The sequence below is a fragment of the Salvelinus alpinus genome, chromosome 5 (genome assembly GCF_045679555.1).
Source record: "Salvelinus alpinus chromosome 5, SLU_Salpinus.1, whole genome shotgun sequence".
In the NCBI taxonomy this organism is placed as follows: Eukaryota; Metazoa; Chordata; class Actinopteri; order Salmoniformes; family Salmonidae; genus Salvelinus; species Salvelinus alpinus.
The window spans coordinates 3,225,877-3,250,709 of NC_092090.1; the positions used below are offsets into that span (position 1 = coordinate 3,225,877).

Here is a 24,833-nt window from a genome sequence, read left to right on the forward strand (position 1 = left end):
TAGAGTTATATTATCCAGGCTGGTAGAGTTATATTATATGGTATATTATCCAGGCTGGTAGAGTTATATTATATGGTATATTATCCAGGCTGGTAGAGTTATATTATATGATATATTATCCAGGCTGGTAGAGTTATATTATATGATATATTATCCAGGCTGGTAGAGTTATATTATATGGTATATTATCCAGGCTGGTAGAGTTATATTATATGATATATTATCCAGGCTGGTAGAGTTATATTATCCAGGCTGGTAGAGTTATATTATATGGTATATTATCCAGGCTGGTAGAGTTATATTATATGATATATTATCCAGGCTGGTAGAGTTATATTATCCAGGCTGGTAGAGTTATATTATATGGTATATTATCCAGGCTGGTAGAGTTATATTATATGATATATTATCCAGGCTGGTAGAGTTATATTATATGGTATATTATCCAGGCTGGTAGAGGTATATTATATGATATATTATCCAGGCTGGTAGAGTTATATTATCCAGGCTGGTAGAGTTATATTATATGATATATTATCCAGGCTGGTAGAGTTATATTATATGGTATATTATCCAGGCTGGTAGAGTTATATTATATGGTATATTATCCAGGCTGGTAGAGTTATATTATCCAGGCTGGTAGAGTTATATTATATGGTATATTATCCAGGCTGGTAGAGTTATATTATCCAGGCTGGTAGAGTTATATTATATGGTATATTATCCAGGCTGGTAGAGTTATATTATCCAGGCTGGTAGAGGTATATTATATGGTATATTATCCAGGCTGGTAGAGTTATATTATCCAGGCTGGTAGAGTTATATTATATGATATATTATCCAGGCTGGTAGAGTTATATTATCCAGGCTGGTAGAGTTATATTATATGGTATATTATCCAGGCTGGTAGAGTTATATTATATGGTATATTATCCAGGCTGGTAGAGTTATATTATCCAGGCTGGTAGAGTTATATTATCCAGGCTGGTAGAGTTATATTATATGATATATTATCCAGGCTGGTAGAGGTATATTATATGATATATTATCCAGGCTGGTAGAGTTATATTATATGGTATATTATCCAGGCTGGTAGAGTTATATTATCCAGGCTGGTAGAGTTATATTAAATGATATATTATCCAGGCTGGTAGAGTTATATTATATGGTATATTATCCAGGCTGGTAGAGTTATATTATCCAGGCTGGTAGAGGTATATTATATGGTATATTATCCAGGCTGGTAGAGTTATATTATCCAGGCTGGTAGAGTTATATTATATGATATATTATCCAGGCTGGTAGAGGTATATTATATGATATATTATCCAGGCTGGTAGAGTTATATTATATGGTATATTATCCAGGCTGGTAGAGTTATATTATCCAGGCTGGTAAAGTTATATTATATGGTATATTATCCAGGCTGGTAGAGTTATATTATCCAGGCTGGTAGAGGTATATTATATGATATATTATCCAGGCTGGTAGAGTTATATTATATGGTATATTATCCAGGCTGGTAGAGGTATATTATATGATATATTATCCAGGCTGGTAGAGTTATATTATCCAGGCTGGTAGAGTTATATTATATGGTATATTATCCAGGCTGGTAGAGTTATATTAAATGATATATTATCCAGGCTGGTAGAGTTATATTAAATGATATATTATCCAGGCTGGTAGAGTTATATTATATGGTATATTATCCAGGCTGGTAGAGTTATATTATATGATATATTATCCAGGCTGGTAGAGTTATATTATATGATATATTATCCAGGCTGGTAGAGTTATATTATATGGTATATTATCCAGGCTGGTAGAGGTATATTATATGATATATTATCCAGGCTGGTAGAGTTATATTATCCAGGCTGGTAGAGTTATATTATATGGTATATTATCCAGGCTGGTAGAGTTATATTAAATGATATATTATCCAGGCTGGTAGAGTTATATTATATGGTATATTATCCAGGCTGGTAGAGTTATATTATATGATATATTATCCAGGCTGGTAGAGTTATATTATCCAGGCTGGTAGAGTTATATTATATGGTATATTATCCAGGCTGGTAGAGTTATATTATATGATATATTATCCAGGCTGGTAGAGTTATATTATCCAGGCTGGTAGAGTTATATTATATGGTATATTATCCAGGCTGGTAGAGTTATATTATATGATATATTATCCAGGCTGGTAGAGTTATATTATATGGTATATTATCCAGGCTGGTAGAGGTATATTATATGATATATTATCCAGGCTGGTAGAGTTATATTATCCAGGCTGGTAGAGTTATATTATATGATATATTATCCAGGCTGGTAGAGTTATATTATATGATATATTATCCAGGCTGGTAGAGTTATATTATATGGTATATTATCCAGGCTGGTAGAGTTATATTATCCAGGCTGGTAGAGTTATATTATATGGTATATTATCCAGGCTGGTAGAGTTATATTATCCAGGCTGGTAGAGTTATATTATATGGTATATTATCCAGGCTGGTAGAGTTATATTATCCAGGCTGGTAGAGGTATATTATATGGTATATTATCCAGGCTGGTAGAGTTATATTATCCAGGCTGGTAGAGTTATATTATATGATATATTATCCAGGCTGGTAGAGTTATATTATCCAGGCTGGTAGAGTTATATTATATGGTATATTATCCAGGCTGGTAGAGTTATATTAAATGATATATTATCCAGGCTGGTAGAGTTATATTATATGGTATATTATCCAGGCTGGTAGAGTTATATTATATGATATATTATCCAGGCTGGTAGAGTTATATTATATGATATATTATCCAGGCTGGTAGAGTTATATTATATGGTATATTATCCAGGCTGGTAGAGGTATATTATATGATATATTATCCAGGCTGGTAGAGTTATATTATCCAGGCTGGTAGAGTTATATTATATGGTATATTATCCAGGCTGGTAGAGTTATATTAAATGATATATTATCCAGGCTGGTAGAGTTATATTATATGGTATATTATCCAGGCTGGTAGAGTTATATTATATGATATATTATCCAGGCTGGTAGAGTTATATTATCCAGGCTGGTAGAGTTATATTATATGGTATATTATCCAGGCTGGTAGAGTTATATTATATGATATATTATCCAGGCTGGTAGAGTTATATTATCCAGGCTGGTAGAGTTATATTATATGGTATATTATCCAGGCTGGTAGAGTTATATTATATGATATATTATCCAGGCTGGTAGAGTTATATTATATGGTATATTATCCAGGCTGGTAGAGGTATATTATATGATATATTATCCAGGCTGGTAGAGTTATATTATCCAGGCTGGTAGAGTTATATTATATGATATATTATCCAGGCTGGTAGAGTTATATTATATGATATATTATCCAGGCTGGTAGAGTTATATTATATGGTATATTATCCAGGCTGGTAGAGTTATATTATCCAGGCTGGTAGAGTTATATTATATGGTATATTATCCAGGCTGGTAGAGTTATATTATCCAGGCTGGTAGAGTTATATTATATGGTATATTATCCAGGCTGGTAGAGTTATATTATCCAGGCTGGTAGAGGTATATTATATGGTATATTATCCAGGCTGGTAGAGTTATATTATCCAGGCTGGTAGAGTTATATTATATGATATATTATCCAGGCTGGTAGAGTTATATTATCCAGGCTGGTAGAGTTATATTATATGGTATATTATCCAGGCTGGTAGAGTTATATTATATGGTATATTATCCAGGCTGGTAGAGTTATATTATCCAGGCTGGTAGAGTTATATTATCCAGGCTGGTAGAGTTATATTATATGATATATTATCCAGGCTGGTAGAGGTATATTATATGATATATTATCCAGGCTGGTAGAGTTATATTATATGGTATATTATCCAGGCTGGTAGAGTTATATTATCCAGGCTGGTAGAGTTATATTAAATGATATATTATCCAGGCTGGTAGAGTTATATTATATGGTATATTATCCAGGCTGGTAGAGTTATATTATCCAGGCTGGTAGAGGTATATTATATGGTATATTATCCAGGCTGGTAGAGTTATATTATCCAGGCTGGTAGAGTTATATTATATGATATATTATCCAGGCTGGTAGAGGTATATTATATGATATATTATCCAGGCTGGTAGAGTTATATTATATGGTATATTATCCAGGCTGGTAGAGTTATATTATCCAGGCTGGTAGAGTTATATTATATGGTATATTATCCAGGCTGGTAGAGTTATATTATCCATGCTGATAGAGTTATATTATATGATATATTATCCAGGCTGGTAGAGTTATATTATATGGTATATTATCCAGGCTGGTAGAGTTATATTATCCAGGCTGGTAGAGTTATATTATATGGTATATTATCCAGGCTGGTAGAGTTATATGATATGATATATTATCCAGGCTGGTAGAGGTATATTATATGATATATTATCCAGGCTGGTAGAGTTATATTATATGGTATATTATCCAGGCTGGTAGAGTTATATTATCCAGGCTGGTAGAGTTATATTATCCAGGCTGGTAGAGGTATATTATATGGTATATTATCCAGGCTGGTAGAGTTATATTATCCAGGCTGGTAGAGTTATATTATATGATTTATTATCCAGGCTGGTAGAGTTATATTATCCAGGCTGGTAGAGTTATATTATATGGTATATTATCCAGGCTGGTAGAGTTATATTATATGGTATATTATCCAGGCTGGTAGAGTTATATTATCCAGGCTGGTAGAGTTATATTATCCAGGCTGGTAGAGTTATATTATATGATATATTATCCAGGCTGGTAGAGGTATATTATATGATATATTATCCAGGCTGGTAGAGTTATATTATATGGTATATTATCCAGGCTGGTAGAGTTATATTATCCAGGCTGGTAGAGTTATATTAAATGATATATTATCCAGGCTGGTAGAGTTATATTATATGGTATATTATCCAGGCTGGTAGAGTTATATTATCCAGGCTGGTAGAGGTATATTATATGGTATATTATCCAGGCTGGTAGAGTTATATTATCCAGGCTGGTAGAGTTATATTATATGATATATTATCCAGGCTGGTAGAGGTATATTATATGATATATTATCCAGGCTGGTAGAGTTATATTATATGGTATATTATCCAGGCTGGTAGAGTTATATTATCCAGGCTGGTAGAGTTATATTATATGGTATATTATCCAGGCTGGTAGAGTTATATTATCCATGCTGATAGAGTTATATTATATGATATATTATCCAGGCTGGTAGAGTTATATTATATGGTATATTATCCAGGCTGGTAGAGTTATATTATCCAGGCTGGTAGAGTTATATTATATGGTATATTATCCAGGCTGGTAGAGTTATATTATATGATATATTATCCAGGCTGGTAGAGGTATATTATATGATATATTATCCAGGCTGGTAAAGAGTTATATTATATGATACCCAGCCACCCAGGCTGGTAGAGGTATATTACCCAGCCACCCAGGCTGGTAGAGGTATATTACCCAGCCACCCAGGCTGGTAGAGGTATATTACCCAGCCACCCAGGCTGGTAGAGGTATATTACCCAGCCACCCAGGCTGGTAGACGTATATTACCCAGCCACCCAGGCTGGTAGAGGTATATTTACCCAGCCACCCAGGCTGGTAGAGGTATATTACCCAGCCACCCAGGCTGGTAGAGGTATATTACCCAGCCACCCAGGCTGGTAGACGTGTATTACCCAGCCACCCAGGCTGGTAGAGGTATATTTACCCAGCCACCCAGGCTGGTAGAGGTATATTTACCCAGCCACCCAGGCTGGTAGAGGTATATTACCCAGCCACCCAGGCTGGTAGAGGTATATTACCCAGCCACCCAGGCTGGTAGAGGTATATTACCCAGCCACCCAGGCTGGTAGAGGTATATTACCCAGCCACCCAGGCTGGTAGAGGTATATTACCCAGCCACCCAGGCTGGTAGACGTATATTACCCAGCCACCCAGGCTGGTAGAGGTATATTTACCCAGCCACCCAGGCTGGTAGAGGTATATTACCCAGCCACCCAGGCTGTAGAGGTATATTACCCAGCCACCCAGGCTGGTAGAGGTATATTACCCAGCCACCCAGGCTGGTAGAGGTATATTACCCAGCCACCCAGGCTGGTAGACGTATATTACCCAGCCACCCAGGCTGGTAGACGTGTATTACCCAGCCACCCAGGCTGGTAGAGGTATATTTACCCAGCCACCCAGGCTGGTAGAGGTATATTTACCCAGCCACCCAGGCTGGTAGAGGTATATTACCCAGCCACCCAGGCTGGTAGAGGTATATTACCCAGCCACCCAGGCTGGTAGAGGTATATTACCCAGCCACCCAGGCTGGTAGAGGTATATTACCCAGCCACCCAGGCTGGTAGAGGTATATTACCCAGCCACCCAGGCTGGTAGAGGTATATTACCCAGCCACCCAGGCTGGTAGAGGTATATTACCCAGCCACCCAGGCTGGTAGAGGTATATTACCCAGCCACCCAGGCTGGTAGAGGTATATTACCCAGCCACCCAGGCTGGTAGAGGTATATTACCCAGCCACCCAGGCTGGTAGGGGTATATTACCCAGCCACCCAGGCTGGTAGAGGTTTATTACCCAGCCACCCAGGCTGGTAGGGGTATTTTACCCAGCCACCCAGGCTGGTAGGGGTATATTACCCAGCCACCCAGGCTGGTAGAGGTTTATTACCCAGCCACCCAGGCTGGTAGAGGTATATTACCCAGCCACCCAGGCTGGTAGGGGTATATTACCCAGCCACCCAGGCTGGTAGAGGTATATTACCCAGCCACCCAGGCTGGTAGGGGTATATTACCCAGCCACCCAGGCCGGTAGGGCCTCTTTTACCCTCTTTCTGCGGACGCCACTGGAACTCCAGCACCACGTCATCGTGTCCCACGAAGGCGTGAACGGGGCTGGCGAGGTCCAGAGCGCTCCATAGCAACAAGCTGTTCTCACGTCTCAGCTGGGGAACCATCACCGTAACCAGGCCATTGGAGAAAGGCTACACACACACACACACACACACACACACACACACACACACACACACACACACACACACACACACACACACACACACACACACACACACACACACACACACACACACACACACAGTTATAGACAGAGATATATCCCTAACACTCAGACAGATATTCTTCACAGGAGGAGAACTGGTGAAAGGAAGAGTGAACTCACGGTATATCTGGCCTTCCACACCGGGACCTGACAGGACAGGATGTTCAGATACTTCCTCGGCTGTCTGTAGTCCCAGAACTGCCCGGAGAGATTGGAGGACAGCTCAGTAGGTACAACGGGAGAATCAGAGCAAAAAGCTATGTGAATATCCTGCATACCGTAAAACTTCAAATAAAAGCCCAAGCGTTTATTTGAGAATCATAGCAAAAAGCTATGTGAATATCCTGCATACCGTAAAACTTCAAATAAAAGCCCAGGCGTTTATTTGAGAATCAGAGCAAAAAGCTATGTGAATATCCTGCATACCGTAAAACTTCAAATAAAAGCCCAGGCGTTTATTTGAGAATCAGAGCAAAAAGCTATGTGAATATCCTGCATACCGTAAAACTTCAAATAAAAGCCCAGGCGTTTATTTGAGAATCAGAGCAAAAAGCTATGTGAATATCCTGCATACCGTAAAACTTCAAATAAAAGCCCAGGCGTTTATTTGAGAATCAGAGCAAAAAGCTATGTGAATATCCTGCATACCGTAAAACTTCAACTAAAAGCCCAGGCGTTTATTTGAGAATCATAGTAAAAAGCTATGTGAATATCCTGCATACCGTAAAACTTCAAATAAAAGCCCAAGCGTTTATTTGAGAATCATAGTAAAAAGCTATGTGAATATCCTGCATACCGTAAAACTTCAAATAAAAGCCCAGGCATTTATTTTCTTAAATCACTGAACACAACAGGCGCTTTGTAGAGACAGGCTTATATTTGAGCGATTCTATTTCCTTAATGCGCACAGATTTAGCTCATTTGCATAGTTAATTGTTTAATTCAAAGCATTTGAATACATTTGTTAATTTCCTGTACTAATGTGTAATCATTTACACAGTGTAAACAGGTCTCCATCCAAACATTTTATACCAGTAAAAGTACAAAAACGTAATGACCAGCCTGATAGAAATCTGGTTAAACTTTCCAAATGTTGACTAACCTGAATACACTAGACAAGGTGGGATCTATTATACCTGAATACACTAGACAAGGTGGGATCTATTATACCTGAATACACAAGACAAGGTGGGATCTATTATACCTGAGTACACTAGACAAGGTGGGATCTATTATACCTGAGTACACTAGACAAGGTGGGATCTATTATACCTGAATACACTAGACAAGGTGGGATCTATTATACCTGAATACACTAGACAAGGTGGGATCTATTATACCTGAATACACTAGACAAGGTGGGATCTATTATACCTGAATACACTAGACAAGGTGGGATCTATTATACCTGAATACACTAGACAAGGTGGGATCTATTATACCTGAATACACTAGACAAGGTGGGATCTATTATACCTGAATACACTAGACAAGGTGGGATCTAGTATACCTGAATAGCAGTTGATTATTTGCGCTAAAAACGTATGTTTGACAATTTGAGTCGTTATTGAACGTAACAAATCAAACATTAAACCTCGTAAGCAATACATGGAAATGTGTGGTGACATGATAAACAATTAATTAAAAAGGGACAGGCGGCCATTTGAGACTATGTTTAATTGAAATTGTACGGTAGCTATGACGTTCTGGGGAAAGATACGTATGGTAATTTACCCGGACTGAGTTGTCCTGACTGGACGTTGCCAGGATGTAAAGATACGTATGGTAATTTACCCGGACTGAGTTGTCCTGACTGGACGTTGCCAGGATGTAAAGATACGTATGGTAATTTACCCGGACTGAGTTGTCCTGACTGGACGTTGCCAGGATGTAAAGATACGTATGGTAATTTACCCGGACTGAGTTGTCCTGACTGGACGTTGCCAGGATGTAAAGATACGTATGGTAATTTACCCGGACTGAGTTGTCCTGACTGGACGTTGCCAGGATGTAAAGATACGTATGGTAATTTACCCGGACTGAGTTGTCCTGACTGGACGTTGCCAGGATGTAAAGATACGTATGGTAATTTACCCGGACTGAGTTGTCCTGACTGGACGTTGCCAGGATGTAAAGATACGTATGGTAATTTACCCGGACTGAGTTGTCCTGACTGGACGTTGCCAGGATGTAAAGATACGTATGGTAATTTACCCGGACTGAGTTGTCCTGACTGGACGTTGCCAGGATGTAAAGATACGTATGGTAATTTACCCGGACTGAGTTGTCCTGACTGGACGTTGCCAGGATGTAAAGATACGTATGGTAATTTACCCGGACTGAGTTGTCCTGACTGGACGTTGCCAGGATGTAAAGATACGTATGGTAATTTACCCGGACTGAGTTGTCCTGACTGGACGTTGCCAGGATGTAAAGATACGTATGGTAATTTACCCGGACTGAGTTGTCCTGACTGGACGTTGCCAGGATGTAAAGATACGTATGGTAATTTACCCGGACTGAGTTGTCCTGACTGGACGTTGCCAGGATGTAAAGATACGTATGGTAATTTACCCGGACTGAGTTGTCCTGACTGGACGTTGCCAGGATGTAAAGATACGTATGGTAATTTACCCGGACTGAGTTGTCCTGACTGGACGTTGCCAGGATGTAAAGATACGTATGGTAATTTACCCGGACTGAGTTGTCCTGACTGGACGTTGCCAGGATGTAAAGATACGTATGGTAATTTACCCGGACTGAGTTGTCCTGACTGGACGTTGCCAGGATGTAAAGATACGTATGGTAATTTACCCGGACTGAGTTGTCCTGACTGGACGTTGCCAGGATGTAAAGATACGTATGGTAATTTACCCGGACTGAGTTGTCCTGACTGGACGTTGCCAGGATGTAAAGATACGTATGGTAATTTACCCGGACTGAGTTGTCCTGACTGGACGTTGCCAGGATGTAAAGATACGTATGGTAATTTACCCGGACTGAGTTGTCCTGACTGGACGTTGCCAGGATGTAAAGATACGTATGGTAATTTACCCGGACTGAGTTGTCCTGACTGGACGTTGCCAGGATGTAAAGATACGTATGGTAATTTACCCGGACTGAGTTGTCCTGACTGGACGTTGCCAGGATGTAAAGATACGTATGGTAATTTACCCGGACTGAGTTGTCCTGACTGGACGTTGCCAGGATGTAAAGATACGTATGGTAATTTACCCGGACTGAGTTGTCCTGACTGGACGTTGCCAGGATGTAAAGATACGTATGGTAATTTACCCGGACTGAGTTGTCCTGACTGGACGTTGCCAGGATGTAAAGATACGTATGGTAATTTACCCGGACTGAGTTGTCCTGACTGGACGTTGCCAGGATGTAAAGATACGTATGGTAATTTACCCGGACTGAGTTGTCCTGACTGGACGTTGCCAGGATGTAAAGATACGTATGGTAATTTACCCGGACTGAGTTGTCCTGACTGGACGTTGCCAGGATGTAAAGATACGTATGGTAATTTACCCGGACTGAGTTGTCCTGACTGGACGTTGCCAGGATGTAAAGATACGTATGGTAATTTACCCGGACTGAGTTGTCCTGACTGGACGTTGCCAGGATGTAAAGATACGTATGGTAATTTACCCGGACTGAGTTGTCCTGACTGGACGTTGCCAGGATGTAAAGATACGTATGGTAATTTACCCGGACTGAGTTGTCCTGACTGGACGTTGCCAGGATGTAAAGATACGTATGGTAATTTACCCGGACTGAGTTGTCCTGACTGGACGTTGCCAGGATGTAAAGATACGTATGGTAATTTACCCGGACTGAGTTGTCCTGACTGGACGTTGCCAGGATGTAAAGATACGTATGGTAATTTACCCGGACTGAGTTGTCCTGACTGGACGTTGCCAGGATGTAAAGATACGTATGGTAATTTACCCGGACTGAGTTGTCCTGACTGGACGTTGCCAGGATGTAAAGATACGTATGGTAATTTACCCGGACTGAGTTGTCCTGACTGGACGTTGCCAGGATGTAAAGATACGTATGGTAATTTACCCGGACTGAGTTGTCCTGACTGGACGTTGCCAGGATGTAAAGATACGTATGGTAATTTACCCGGACTGAGTTGTCCTGACTGGACGTTGCCAGGATGTAAAGATACGTATGGTAATTTACCCGGACTGAGTTGTCCTGACTGGACGTTGCCAGGATGTAAAGATACGTATGGTAATTTACCCGGACTGAGTTGTCCTGACTGGACGTTGCCAGGATGTAAAGATACGTATGGTAATTTACCCGGACTGAGTTGTCCTGACTGGACGTTGCCAGGATGTAAAGATACGTATGGTAATTTACCCGGACTGAGTTGTCCTGACTGGACGTTGCCAGGATGTAAAGATACGTATGGTAATTTACCCGGACTGAGTTGTCCTGACTGGACGTTGCCAGGATGTAAAGATACGTATGGTAATTTACCCGGACTGAGTTGTCCTGACTGGACGTTGCCAGGATGTAAAGATACGTATGGTAATTTACCCGGACTGAGTTGTCCTGACTGGACGTTGCCAGGATGTAAAGATACGTATGGTAATTTACCCGGACTGAGTTGTCCTGACTGGACGTTGCCAGGATGTAAAGATACGTATGGTAATTTACCCGGACTGAGTTGTCCTGACTGGACGTTGCCAGGATGTAAAGATACGTATGGTAATTTACCCGGACTGAGTTGTCCTGACTGGACGTTGCCAGGATGTAAAGATACGTATGGTAATTTACCCGGACTGAGTTGTCCTGACTGGACGTTGCCAGGATGTAAAGATACGTATGGTAATTTACCCGGACTGAGTTGTCCTGACTGGACGTTGCCAGGATGTAAAGATACGTATGGTAATTTACCCGGACTGAGTTGTCCTGACTGGACGTTGCCAGGATGTAAAGATACGTATGGTAATTTACCCGGACTGAGTTGTCCTGACTGGACGTTGCCAGGATGTAAAGATACGTATGGTAATTTACCCGGACTGAGTTGTCCTGACTGGACGTTGCCAGGATGTAAAGATACGTATGGTAATTTACCCGGACTGAGTTGTCCTGACTGGACGTTGCCAGGATGTAAAGATACGTATGGTAATTTACCCGGACTGAGTTGTCCTGACTGGACGTTGCCAGGATGTAAAGATACGTATGGTAATTTACCCGGACTGAGTTGTCCTGACTGGACGTTGCCAGGATGTAAAGATACGTATGGTAATTTACCCGGACTGAGTTGTCCTGACTGGACGTTGCCAGGATGTAAAGATACGTATGGTAATTTACCCGGACTGAGTTGTCCTGACTGGACGTTGCCAGGATGTAAAGATACGTATGGTAATTTACCCGGACTGAGTTGTCCTGACTGGACGTTGCCAGGATGTAAAGATACGTATGGTAATTTACCCGGACTGAGTTGTCCTGACTGGACGTTGCCAGGATGTAAAGATACGTATGGTAATTTACCCGGACTGAGTTGTCCTGACTGGACGTTGCCAGGATGTAAAGATACGTATGGTAATTTACCCGGACTGAGTTGTCCTGACTGGACGTTGCCAGGATGTAAAGATACGTATGGTAATTTACCCGGACTGAGTTGTCCTGACTGGACGTTGCCAGGATGTAAAGATACGTATGGTAATTTACCCGGACTGAGTTGTCCTGACTGGACGTTGCCAGGATGTAAAGATACGTATGGTAATTTACCCGGACTGAGTTGTCCTGACTGGACGTTGCCAGGATGTAAAGATACGTATGGTAATTTACCCGGACTGAGTTGTCCTGACTGGACGTTGCCAGGATGTAAAGATACGTATGGTAATTTACCCGGACTGAGTTGTCCTGACTGGACGTTGCCAGGATGTAAAGATACGTATGGTAATTTACCCGGACTGAGTTGTCCTGACTGGACGTTGCCAGGATGTAAAGATACGTATGGTAATTTACCCGGACTGAGTTGTCCTGACTGGACGTTGCCAGGATGTAAAGATACGTATGGTAATTTACCCGGACTGAGTTGTCCTGACTGGACGTTGCCAGGATGTAAAGATACGTATGGTAATTTACCCGGACTGAGTTGTCCTGACTGGACGTTGCCAGGATGTAAAGATACGTATGGTAATTTACCCGGACTGAGTTGTCCTGACTGGACGTTGCCAGGATGTAAAGATACGTATGGTAATTTACCCGGACTGAGTTGTCCTGACTGGACGTTGCCAGGATGTAAAGATACGTATGGTAATTTACCCGGACTGAGTTGTCCTGACTGGACGTTGCCAGGATGTAAAGATACGTATGGTAATTTACCCGGACTGAGTTGTCCTGACTGGACGTTGCCAGGATGTAAAGATACGTATGGTAATTTACCCGGACTGAGTTGTCCTGACTGGACGTTGCCAGGATGTAAAGATACGTATGGTAATTTACCCGGACTGAGTTGTCCTGACTGGACGTTGCCAGGATGTAAAGATACGTATGGTAATTTACCCGGACTGAGTTGTCCTGACTGGACGTTGCCAGGATGTAAAGATACGTATGGTAATTTACCCGGACTGAGTTGTCCTGACTGGACGTTGCCAGGATGTAAAGATACGTATGGTAATTTACCCGGACTGAGTTGTCCTGACTGGACGTTGCCAGGATGTAAAGATACGTATGGTAATTTACCCGGACTGAGTTGTCCTGACTGGACGTTGCCAGGATGTAAAGATACGTATGGTAATTTACCCGGACTGAGTTGTCCTGACTGGACGTTGCCAGGATGTAAAGATACGTATGGTAATTTACCCGGACTGAGTTGTCCTGACTGGACGTTGCCAGGATGTAAAGATACGTATGGTAATTTACCCGGACTGAGTTGTCCTGACTGGACGTTGCCAGGATGTAAAGATACGTATGGTAATTTACCCGGACTGAGTTGTCCTGACTGGACGTTGCCAGGATGTAAAGATACGTATGGTAATTTACCCGGACTGAGTTGTCCTGACTGGACGTTGCCAGGATGTAAAGATACGTATGGTAATTTACCCGGACTGAGTTGTCCTGACTGGACGTTGCCAGGATGTAAAGATACGTATGGTAATTTACCCGGACTGAGTTGTCCTGACTGGACGTTGCCAGGATGTAAAGATACGTATGGTAATTTACCCGGACTGAGTTGTCCTGACTGGACGTTGCCAGGATGTAAAGATACGTATGGTAATTTACCCGGACTGAGTTGTCCTGACTGGACGTTGCCAGGATGTAAAGATACGTATGGTAATTTACCCGGACTGAGTTGTCCTGACTGGACGTTGCCAGGATGTAAAGATACGTATGGTAATTTACCCGGACTGAGTTGTCCTGACTGGACGTTGCCAGGATGTAAAGATACGTATGGTAATTTACCCGGACTGAGTTGTCCTGACTGGACGTTGCCAGGATGTAAAGATACGTATGGTAATTTACCCGGACTGAGTTGTCCTGACTGGACGTTGCCAGGATGTAAAGATACGTATGGTAATTTACCCGGACTGAGTTGTCCTGACTGGACGTTGCCAGGATGTAAAGATACGTATGGTAATTTACCCGGACTGAGTTGTCCTGACTGGACGTTGCCAGGATGTGAAGATACGTATGGTAATTTACCCGGACTGAGTTGTCCTGACTGGACGTTGCCAGGATGTATTCGTTGTCAGGGTGCCAGTCCAGACCGTGGATCTTCGACAGGTGAGCTGCAACGTACTCCACAGCTGTGTTGGGTTTCTGGGTAATAGATACACACGACCATCAGACACAAACCAAGACACGGGGACACTAGTGACATCTAGATGACCCTACACAGGTTATAATGTAGTACTGACCCTACACAGGTTATAATGTAGTACTGACCCTCTAGTTCGAGATGACCCTTCACATGTTACAGGGACACTCACTGAACATGTTACAGGGACACTCGCTGAACATGTTACAGGGACACTCTCTGAACATGTTACAGGGACACTCGCTGAACATGTTACAGGGACACTCGCTGAACATGTTACAGGGACACTCTCTGAGCATGTTACAGGGACACTCTCTGAACATGTTACAGGGACACTCGCTGAACATGTTACAGGGACACTCGCTGAACATGTTACAGGGACACTCGCTGAACATGTTACAGGGACACTCTCTGAACATGTTACAGGGACACTCGCTGAACATGTTACAGGGACACTCGCTGAACATGTTACAGGGACACTCACTGAACATGTTACAGGGACACTCGCTGAACATGTTACAGGGACACTCTCTGAACATGTTACAGGGACACTCTCTGAACATGTTACAGGGACACTCTCTGAACATGTTACAGGGACACTCGCTGAACATGTTACAGGGACACTCGCTGAACATGTTACAGGACACTCGCTGAACATGTTACAGGGACACTCGCTGAACATGTTACAGGACACTCGCTGAACATGTTACAGGGACACTCGCTGAACATGTTACAGGGACACTCGCTGAACATGTTACAGGGACACTCGCTGAACATGTTACAGGACACTCGCTGAACATGTTACAGGGACACTCGCTGAACATGTTACAGGGACACTCGCTGAACATGTTACAGGGACACTCGCTGAACATGTTACAGGGACACTCACTGAACATGTTACAGGGACACTCACTGAACATGTTACAGGGACACTCACTGAACATGTTACAGGGACACTCGCTGAACATGTTACAGGACACTCGCTGAACATGTTACAGGGACACTCGCTGAACATGTTACAGGGACACACGCTGAACATGTTACAGGGACACTCGCTGAACATGTTACAGGGACACTCACTGAACATGTTACAGGACACTCACTGAACATGTTACAGGGACACTCACTGAACATGTTACAGGGACACTCACTGAACATGTTACAGGGACACTCACTGAACATGTTACAGGGACACTCACTGAACATGTTACAGGGACACTCACTGAACATGTTACAGGGACACTCACTGAACATGTTACAGGGACACTCACTGAACATGTTACAGGGACACTCACTGAACATGTTACAGGACACTCACTGAACATGTTACAGGGACACTCACTGAACATGTTACAGGGACACTCACTGAACATGTTACAGGGACACTCACTGAACATGTTACAGGGACACTCACTGAACATGTTACAGGGACACTCACTGAACATGTTACAGGGACACTCACTGAACATGTTACAGGGACACTCACTGAACATGTTACAGGGACACTCACTGAACATGTTACAGGGACACTCACTGAACATGTTACAGGGACACTCTCTGAACATGTTACAGGGACACTCACTGAACATGTTACAGGGACACTCACTGAACATGTTACAGGGACACTCACTGAACATGTTACAGGGACACTCTCTGAACATGTTACAGGGACACTCGCTGAACATGTTACAGGGACACTCGCTGAACATGTTACAGGGACACTCGCTGAACATGTTACAGGACACTCGCTGAACATGTTACAGGACACTCGCTGAACATGTTACAGGGACACTCACTGAACATGTTACAGGGACACTCGCTGAACATGTTACAGGGACACTCATTGAACATGTTACAGGGACACTCGCTGAACATGTTACAGGGACACTCGCTGAACATGTTACAGGACACTCACTGAACATGTTACAGGGACACTCATTGAACATGTTACAGGGACACTCACTGAACATGTTACAGGGACACTCACTGAACATGTTACAGGGACACTCACTGAATATGTTACAGGGACACTCGCTGAACATGTTACAGGGACACTCGCTGAACATGTTACAGGGACACTCACTGAACATGTTACAGGGACACTCACTGAACATGTTACGGGACACTCTCTGAACATGTTACAGGGACACTCGCTGAACATGTTACAGGGACACTCATTGAACATGTTACAGGGACACTCGCTGAACATGTTACAGGGACACTCACTGAACATGTTACAGGGACACTCACTGAACATGTTACGGGACACTCTCTGAACATGTTACAGGGACACTCGCTGAACATGTTACAGGGACACTCATTGAACATGTTACAGGGACACTCGCTGAACATGTTACAGGGACACTCTCTGAACATGTTACAGGGACACTCTCTGAACATGTTACAGGGACACTCACTGAACATGTTACAGGACACTCACTGAATATGTTACAGGGACACTCGCTGAACATGTTACAGGGACACTCGCTGAACATGTTACAGGGACACTCGCTGAACATGTTACAGGGACACTCACTGAACATGTTACAGGGACACTCACTGAACATGTTACGGGACACTCTCTGAACATGTTACAGGGACACTCGCTGAACATGTTACAGGGACACTCGCTGAACATGTTACAGGGACACTCGCTGAACATGTTACAGGGACACTCATTGAACATGTTACAGGGACACTCGCTGAACATGTTACAGGGACACTCACTGAACATGTTACAGGGACACTCACTGAACATGTTACGGGACACTCTCTGAACATGTTACAGGGACACTCGCTGAACATGTTACAGGGACACTCATTGAACATGTTACAGGGACACTCGCTGAACATGTTACAGGGACACTCTCTGAACATGTTACAGGGACACTCTCTGAACATGTTACAGGGACACTCTCTGAACATGTTACAGGGACACTCTCTGAACATGTTACAGGGACACTCACTGAACATGTTACAGGGACACTCACTGAACATGTTACAGGGACACTCACTGAACATGTTACAGGGACACTCGCTGAACATGTTACAGGGACACTCACTGAACATGTTACGGGGACACTCACTGAACATGTTACAGGGACACTCTCTGAACATGTTACAGGGACACTCACTGAACATGTTACAGGGACACTCACTGAACATGTTACAGGGACACTCACTGAACATGTTACAGGGACACTCACTGAACATGTTACAGGGACACTCGCTGAACATGTTACAGGACACTCGCTGAACATGTTACAGGGACACTCACTGAACATGTTACAGGGACACTCACTAAACATGTTACAGGGACACTCTCTGAACATGTTACAGGGACACTCGCTGAACATGTTACAGGGACAAACCAAGACACAGTGCCCCTCTAGTGACAGCTAGATGACTCTCTAGGTTATAATGTAGTACTGACCCTACAGAGGTTATAATGCAGTACTGACCCTACACAGGTTATAATGTAGTACTGACCCTACACAGGTTATAATGTAGTACTGACCCTACACAGGTTATAATGCAGTACTGACCCTACACAGGTTATACTGTAGTACTGACCCTACACAGGTTATAATGTAGTACTGACCCTACAGAGGTTATAATGCAGTACTGACCCTACACAGGTTATAATGTAGTACTGACCCTACACAGGTTATAATGCAGTACTGACCCTACACAGGTTATAATGTAGTACTGACCCTACACAGGTTATAATGTAGTACTGACCCTACACAGGTTATAATGTAGTACTGACCCTACACAGGTTATAATGTAGTACTGACCCTACAGAGGTTATAATGTAGTACTGACCCTACACAGGTTATAATGTAGTACTGACCCTACACAGGTTATAATGCAGTACTGACCCTACACAGGTTATAATGTAGTACTGACCCTACACAGGTTATAATGTAGTACTGACCCTACACAGGTTATAATGTAGTACTGACCCTACACAGGTTATAATGTAGTACTGACCCTACACAGGTTATAATGTAGTACTGACCCTACACAGGTTATAATGTAGTACTGACCCTACACAGGTTATAATGCAGTACTGACCCTACACAGGTTATAATGTAGTACTGACCCTACACAGGTTATAATGCAGTACTGACCCTCTTGTCCCAGATGCGAACATCTCCATCATGACTGGAGGCTAAAACGTACTGATTACGCTTGTTCCACTTGACCTGGGACGCCCCCGCTACAGAGACAGAGAGAGAGAGATGGTGAGAGATGGTGACCTGGGACGCCCCCGCTACAGAGACAGAGAGAGAGATGGTGAGAGAGATAGAGGGAGAGCGAGAGAGATGGTGAGAGAGATAGTGAGAGAGAGAGATGGTGAGAGAGAGGGAGAGATGGTGAGAGAGAGAGATGGGGAGAGAGAGGGAGAGATGGTGAGAGAGAGAGATGGTGAGAGAGGGAGAGATGGTGAGAGAGAGAGATGGTGAGAGAGTGAGAGAGGGTGAGAGAGAGAGATGGTGAGAGAGATAGAGAGGGAGAGAGAGAGAGGGAGAGAGAGAGAGATGGTGAGAGAGATAGAGGGAGAGAGATGGTGAGAGAGTGAGAGAGGGTGAGAGAGAGAGATGGTGAGAGAGAGATGGTGAGAGAGAGAGAGAGAGAGAGAGATGGTGAGAGAGAGAGAGAGAGAGAGAGATGGTGAGAGAGAGAGAGATGGTGAGAGAGAGAGAGAGAGAGAGAGATGGTGAGAGAGAGAGAGATGGTGAGAGAGAGAGAGAGAGAGAGATGGTGTGAGAGAGAGAGAGATGGTGTGAGAGAGAGAGAGATGGTGTGAGAGAGAGAGAGAGAGAGAGAGAGAGATGGTGTGAGAGAGAGAGAGAGAGAGAGAGAGAGATGGTGTGAGAGAGAGAGAGAGAGAGAGAGAGATGGTGTGAGAGAGAGAGAGAGAGAGAGAGAGAGATGGTGTGAGAGAGAGAGAGAGAGAGAGAGAGAGAGAGAGAGAGAGAGAGAGAGAGAGAGAGAGAGAGAGAGAGAGAGAGAGAGAGAGAGAGAGAGAGAGAGAGAGAGAGAGATGGTGAATCCAAGTCAGAGAGTAGAGGTCAAACTGTGATCAGTGAAAGATGGAAGTGCCGACTCACCCACTGCAGATAACGCCACGGTAGGTTTCCTTGTGTCTCTGAGATCAGACAGATTTACAGTGTTGTTAAGGCTGAACATCAATCATTTCATCTCAGGACTGGTTTCCCAGACATACATTAAGTCTCTGAGATCAGACAGATTTACAGTGTTGATAAGGCTGAACATCAATCATTTCATCTCAGGACTGGTTTCCCAGACATACATTAAGTCTCTGAGATCAGACAGATTTACAGTGTTGTTAAGGCAGAACATCAATCATTTCATCTCAGGACTGGTTTCCCAGACATACATTAAGTCTCTGAGATCAGACAGATTTACAGTGTTGTTAAGGCTGAACATCAATCATTTAATCTCAGGACTGGTTTCCCAGACATACATTAAGTCTCTGAGATCAGACAGATTTACAGTGTTGTTAAGGCTGAACATCAATCATTTCATCTCAGGGCTGGTTTCCCAGACATACATTAAGTCTCTGAGATCAGACAGATTTACAGTGTTGTTAAGGCTGAACATCAATCATTTCATCTCAGGGCTGGTTTCCCAGACATACATTAAGTCTCTGAGATCAGACAGATTTACAGTGTTGTTAAGGCTGAACATCAATCATTTCATCTCAGGGCTGGTTTCCCAGACATACATTAAGTCTCTGAGATCAGACAGATTTACAGTGTTGTTAAGGCTGAACCATCAATCATTTCATCTCAGGACTGGTTTCCCAGACATACATTAAGTCTCTGAGATCAGACAGATTTACAGTGTTGTTAAGGCTGAACCATCAATCATTTCATCTCAGGACTGGTTTCCCAGACATACATTAAGTCTCGACCTGAACTAAAAACATCCTCTACATGATTCTACATGGGAAGGGAAAACAGATGAAAGTATGGATGGAGAGAGAGAGAGAGAGAGAGAGAGAGAGAGAGAGAGAGAGACAGAGACAGAGAGAGAGGAGTATTGATAGTACAGAGAGGTATATCCTACCTGGTGTCCCAGATACAGATGTATGTGTCTACAGAGCTGGTGACTAGATACTCCGGTTCAAAACAGGACCAGTCCAAGTCACTGTAGGATACAAACACAGTCAGTGACCTGGCAACATAGATATAGCTACAGTACATACCCAGACAGATCAGGCTGTGTCCCACATCGCTCCATATCCCCTGTACAGGGCACTACTTCTGACCCATAGGGATTAGGGAGCCATTTGCGACCCAGCCGAGAGCATCTCCTCTGTGTTACCTGATGACTCGTGTGTGTCCCTGCAGGGACGCGTGGACCTCCCCACAGCCATCACGCCACGTGTACAGGTCTACACGCTGGTTACTCTGTAAAACATAAACCCCTTGTCAGACAGATCACAGAGACTGGGTCTGTTCAGTACCAGGATGTTATGGTACCATGTGTACAGGTCTATACGCTGGTTACTCTGTAAAACATAAACCCCTTGTCAGACAGAGCAGAGACTGGGTCTGTTCAGTACAGGTCTACACGCTGTACTCACTGAGGCAGCGAAGACGTGTTTTTGTAGCTGTTTTAACAGAGTACTCACTGAGGCAGCGAAGACGTGTTGTTGTCGCTGTTTTAACAGAGTACTCACTGAGGCAGCGAAGACGTGTTTTTGTCGCTGTTTTAACAGAGTACTCACTGAGGCAGCGAAGACGTGTTTTTGTCGCTGTTTTAACAGAGTACTCACTGAGGCAGCGAAGACGTGTTTTTGTAGCTGTTTTAACAGAGTACTCACTGAGGCAGCGAAGACGTGTTTTTGTCGCTGTTTTAACAGAGTACTCACTGAGGCAGCAAAGACGTGTTTTTGTAGCTGTTTTAACAGAGTACTCACTGAGGCAGCGAAGACGTGTTTTTGTAGCTGTTTTAACAGAGTACTCACTGAGGCAGCGAAGACGTGTTTTTGTAGCTGTTTTAACAGAGTACTCACTGAGGCATCGAAGACGTGTTTTTATAGCTGTTTTAACAGAGTACTCACTGAGGCAGCGAAGACGTGTTTTTGTCGCTGTTTTAACAGAGTACTCACTGAGGCAGCGAAGACGTGTTTTTGTCGCTGTTTTAACAGAGTACTCACTGAGGCAGCGAAGACGTGTTTTTGTCGCTGTTTTAACAGAGTACTCACTGAGGCAGCGAAGACGTGTTTTTGTCGCTGTTTTAACAGAGTACTCACTGAGGCAGCGAAGACGTCTTTTTGTTGCTGTTTTAACAGAGTACTCACAGAGGCAGCGAAGACGTGTTTTTGTTGCTGTTTTAACAGAGTACTCAGAGGCAGCGAAGACGTGTTTTTGTAGCTGTTTTAACAGAGTACTCACTGAGGCAGCGAAGACGTGTTGTTGTAGCTGTTTTAACAGAGTACTCACTGAGGCAGCGAAGACGTGTTTTTGTAGCTGTTTTAACAGAGTACTCACAGAGGCAGCGAAAACGTGTTTTTGTTGCTGTTTTAACAGAGTACTCACTGAGGCAGCGAAGACGTGTTTTTGTAGCTGTTTTAACAGAGTACTCACTGAGGCAGCGAAAACGTGTTTTTGTCGCTGTTTTAACAGAGTACTCACTGAGGCAGCGAAGACGTGTTTTTGTAGCTGTTTTAACAGAGTACTCACAGAGGCAGCGAAAACGTGTTTTTGTTGCTGTTTTAACAGAGTACTCACAGAGGCAGCGAAGACGTGTTTTTGTAGCTGTTTTAACAGAGTACTCACTGAGGCAGCGAAGACATGTTTTTGTAGCTGTTTTATCAGAGTACTCACTGAGGCAGCGAAAACGTGTTTTTGTCGCTGTTTTAACAGAGTACTCACTGAGGCAGCGAAGACGTGTTTTTGTAGCTGTTTTAACAGAGTACTCACTGAGGCAGCGAAAACGTGTTTTTGTAGCTGTTTTAACAGAGTACTCACTGAGGCAGCGAAGACGTGTTTTTGTAGCTGTTTTAACAGAGTACTCACAGAGGCAGCGAAGACGTGTTTTTGTCGCTGTTTTAACAGAGTACTCACTGAGGCAGCGAAGACGTGTTTTTGTAGCTGTTTTAACAGAGTACTCACAGAGGCAGCGAAAACGTGTTTTTGTTGCTGTTTTAACAGAGTACTCACAGAGGCAGCGAAGACGTGTTTTTGTAGCTGTTTTAACAGAGTACTCACTGAGGCAGCGAAGACATGTTTTTGTAGCTGTTTTATCAGAGTACTCACTGAGGCAGCGAAAACGTGTTTTTGTCGCTGTTTTAACAGAGTACTCACTGAGGCAGCGAAGACGTGTTTTTGTAGCTGTTTTAACAGAGTACTCACTGAGGCAGCGAAAACGTGTTTTTGTCGCTGTTTTAACAGAGTACTCACTGAGGCAGCGAAGACGTGTTTTTGTAGCTGTTTTAACAGAGTACTCACAGAGGCAGCGAAGACGTGTTTTTGTCGCTGTTTTAACAGAGTACTCACTGAGGCAGCGAAGACGTGTTTTTGTAGCTGTTTTAACAGAGTACTCACTGAGGCATCGAAGACGTGTTTTTATAGCTGTTTTAACAGAGTACTCACTGAGGCAGCGAAGACGTGTTGTTGTCGCTGTTTTAACAGAGTACTCACTGAGGCAGCGAAGACGTGTTTTTGTCGCTGTTTTAACAGAGTACTCACTGAGGCAGCGAAGACGTGTTTTTGTCGCTGTTTTAACAGAGTACTCACTGAGGCAGCGAAGACGTGTTTTTGTAGCTGTTTTAACAGAGTACTCACTGAGGCAGCGAAGACGTGTTTTTGTCGCTGTTTTAACAGAGTACTCACTGAGGCAGCAAAGACGTGTTTTTGTAGCTGTTTTAACAGAGTACTCACTGAGGCAGCGAAGACGTGTTTTTGTAGCTGTTTTAACAGAGTACTCACTGAGGCAGCGAAGACGTGTTTTTGTAGCTGTTTTAACAGAGTACTCACTGAGGCATCGAAGACGTGTTTTTATAGCTGTTTTAACAGAGTACTCACTGAGGCAGCGAAGACGTGTTTTTGTCGCTGTTTTAACAGAGTACTCACTGAGGCAGCGAAGACGTGTTTTTGTCGCTGTTTTAACAGAGTACTCACTGAGGCAGCGAAGACGTGTTTTTGTCGCTGTTTTAACAGAGTACTCACTGAGGCAGCGAAGACGTCTTTTTGTTGCTGTTTTAACAGAGTACTCACAGAGGCAGCGAAGACGTGTTTTTGTTGCTGTTTTAACAGAGTACTCAGAGGCAGCGAAGACGTGTTTTTGTAGCTGTTTTAACAGAGTACTCACTGAGGCAGCGAAGACGTGTTGTTGTAGCTGTTTTAACAGAGTACTCACTGAGGCAGCGAAGACGTGTTTTTGTCGCTGTTTTAACAGAGTACTCACTGAGGCAGCGAAGACGTGTTTTTGTCGCTGTTTTAACAGAGTACTCACTGAGGCAGCGAAGACGTGTTTTTGTCGCTGTTTTAACAGAGTACTCACTGAGGCAGCGAAGACGTCTTTTTGTTGCTGTTTTAACAGAGTACTCACAGAGGCAGCGAAGACGTGTTTTTGTTGCTGTTTTAACAGAGTACTCAGAGGCAGCGAAGACGTGTTTTTGTAGCTGTTTTAACAGAGTACTCACTGAGGCAGCGAAGACGTGTTGTTGTAGCTGTTTTAACAGAGTACTCACTGAGGCAGCGAAGACGTGTTTTTGTAGCTGTTTTAACAGAGTACTCACAGAGGCAGCGAAAACGTGTTTTTGTTGCTGTTTTAACAGAGTACTCACTGAGGCAGCGAAGACGTGTTTTTGTAGCTGTTTTAACAGAGTACTCACTGAGGCAGCGAAA

At 43.1% G+C, this 24,833-nt stretch overlaps 1 protein-coding gene across 8 annotated transcripts in view; it reads right to left on the reverse strand.

The window, feature by feature from the left end:
• The window catches only part of wdr59 (WD repeat domain 59), an 85,724-nt gene that overhangs the window by 54,728 nt on the left and 6,163 nt on the right, over positions 1 to 24,833 (reverse strand). For 4 of the 8 annotated variants that reach the window (XM_071400361.1, XM_071400360.1, XM_071400362.1 and 1 more), the window contains exons 4-10: positions 21,301 to 21,386; positions 21,043 to 21,123; positions 20,061 to 20,098; positions 19,077 to 19,165; positions 14,829 to 14,945; positions 7,275 to 7,352; positions 6,921 to 7,077 (exon numbers count right to left, since the gene is read on the reverse strand). In XM_071400361.1, the coding sequence (XP_071256462.1) occupies positions 6,921 to 7,077; positions 7,275 to 7,352; positions 14,829 to 14,945; positions 19,077 to 19,165; positions 20,061 to 20,098; positions 21,043 to 21,123; positions 21,301 to 21,386 (646 nt within the window). Of the gene's footprint in view, positions 1 to 6,920; positions 7,078 to 7,274; positions 7,353 to 14,828; positions 14,946 to 19,076; positions 19,220 to 20,060; positions 20,099 to 21,042; positions 21,124 to 21,300; positions 21,387 to 24,833 lie in introns of all 8 variants that reach the window. The other 4 variants (XM_071400359.1, XM_071400357.1, XM_071400356.1 and 1 more) reach the window with 1 other exon arrangement.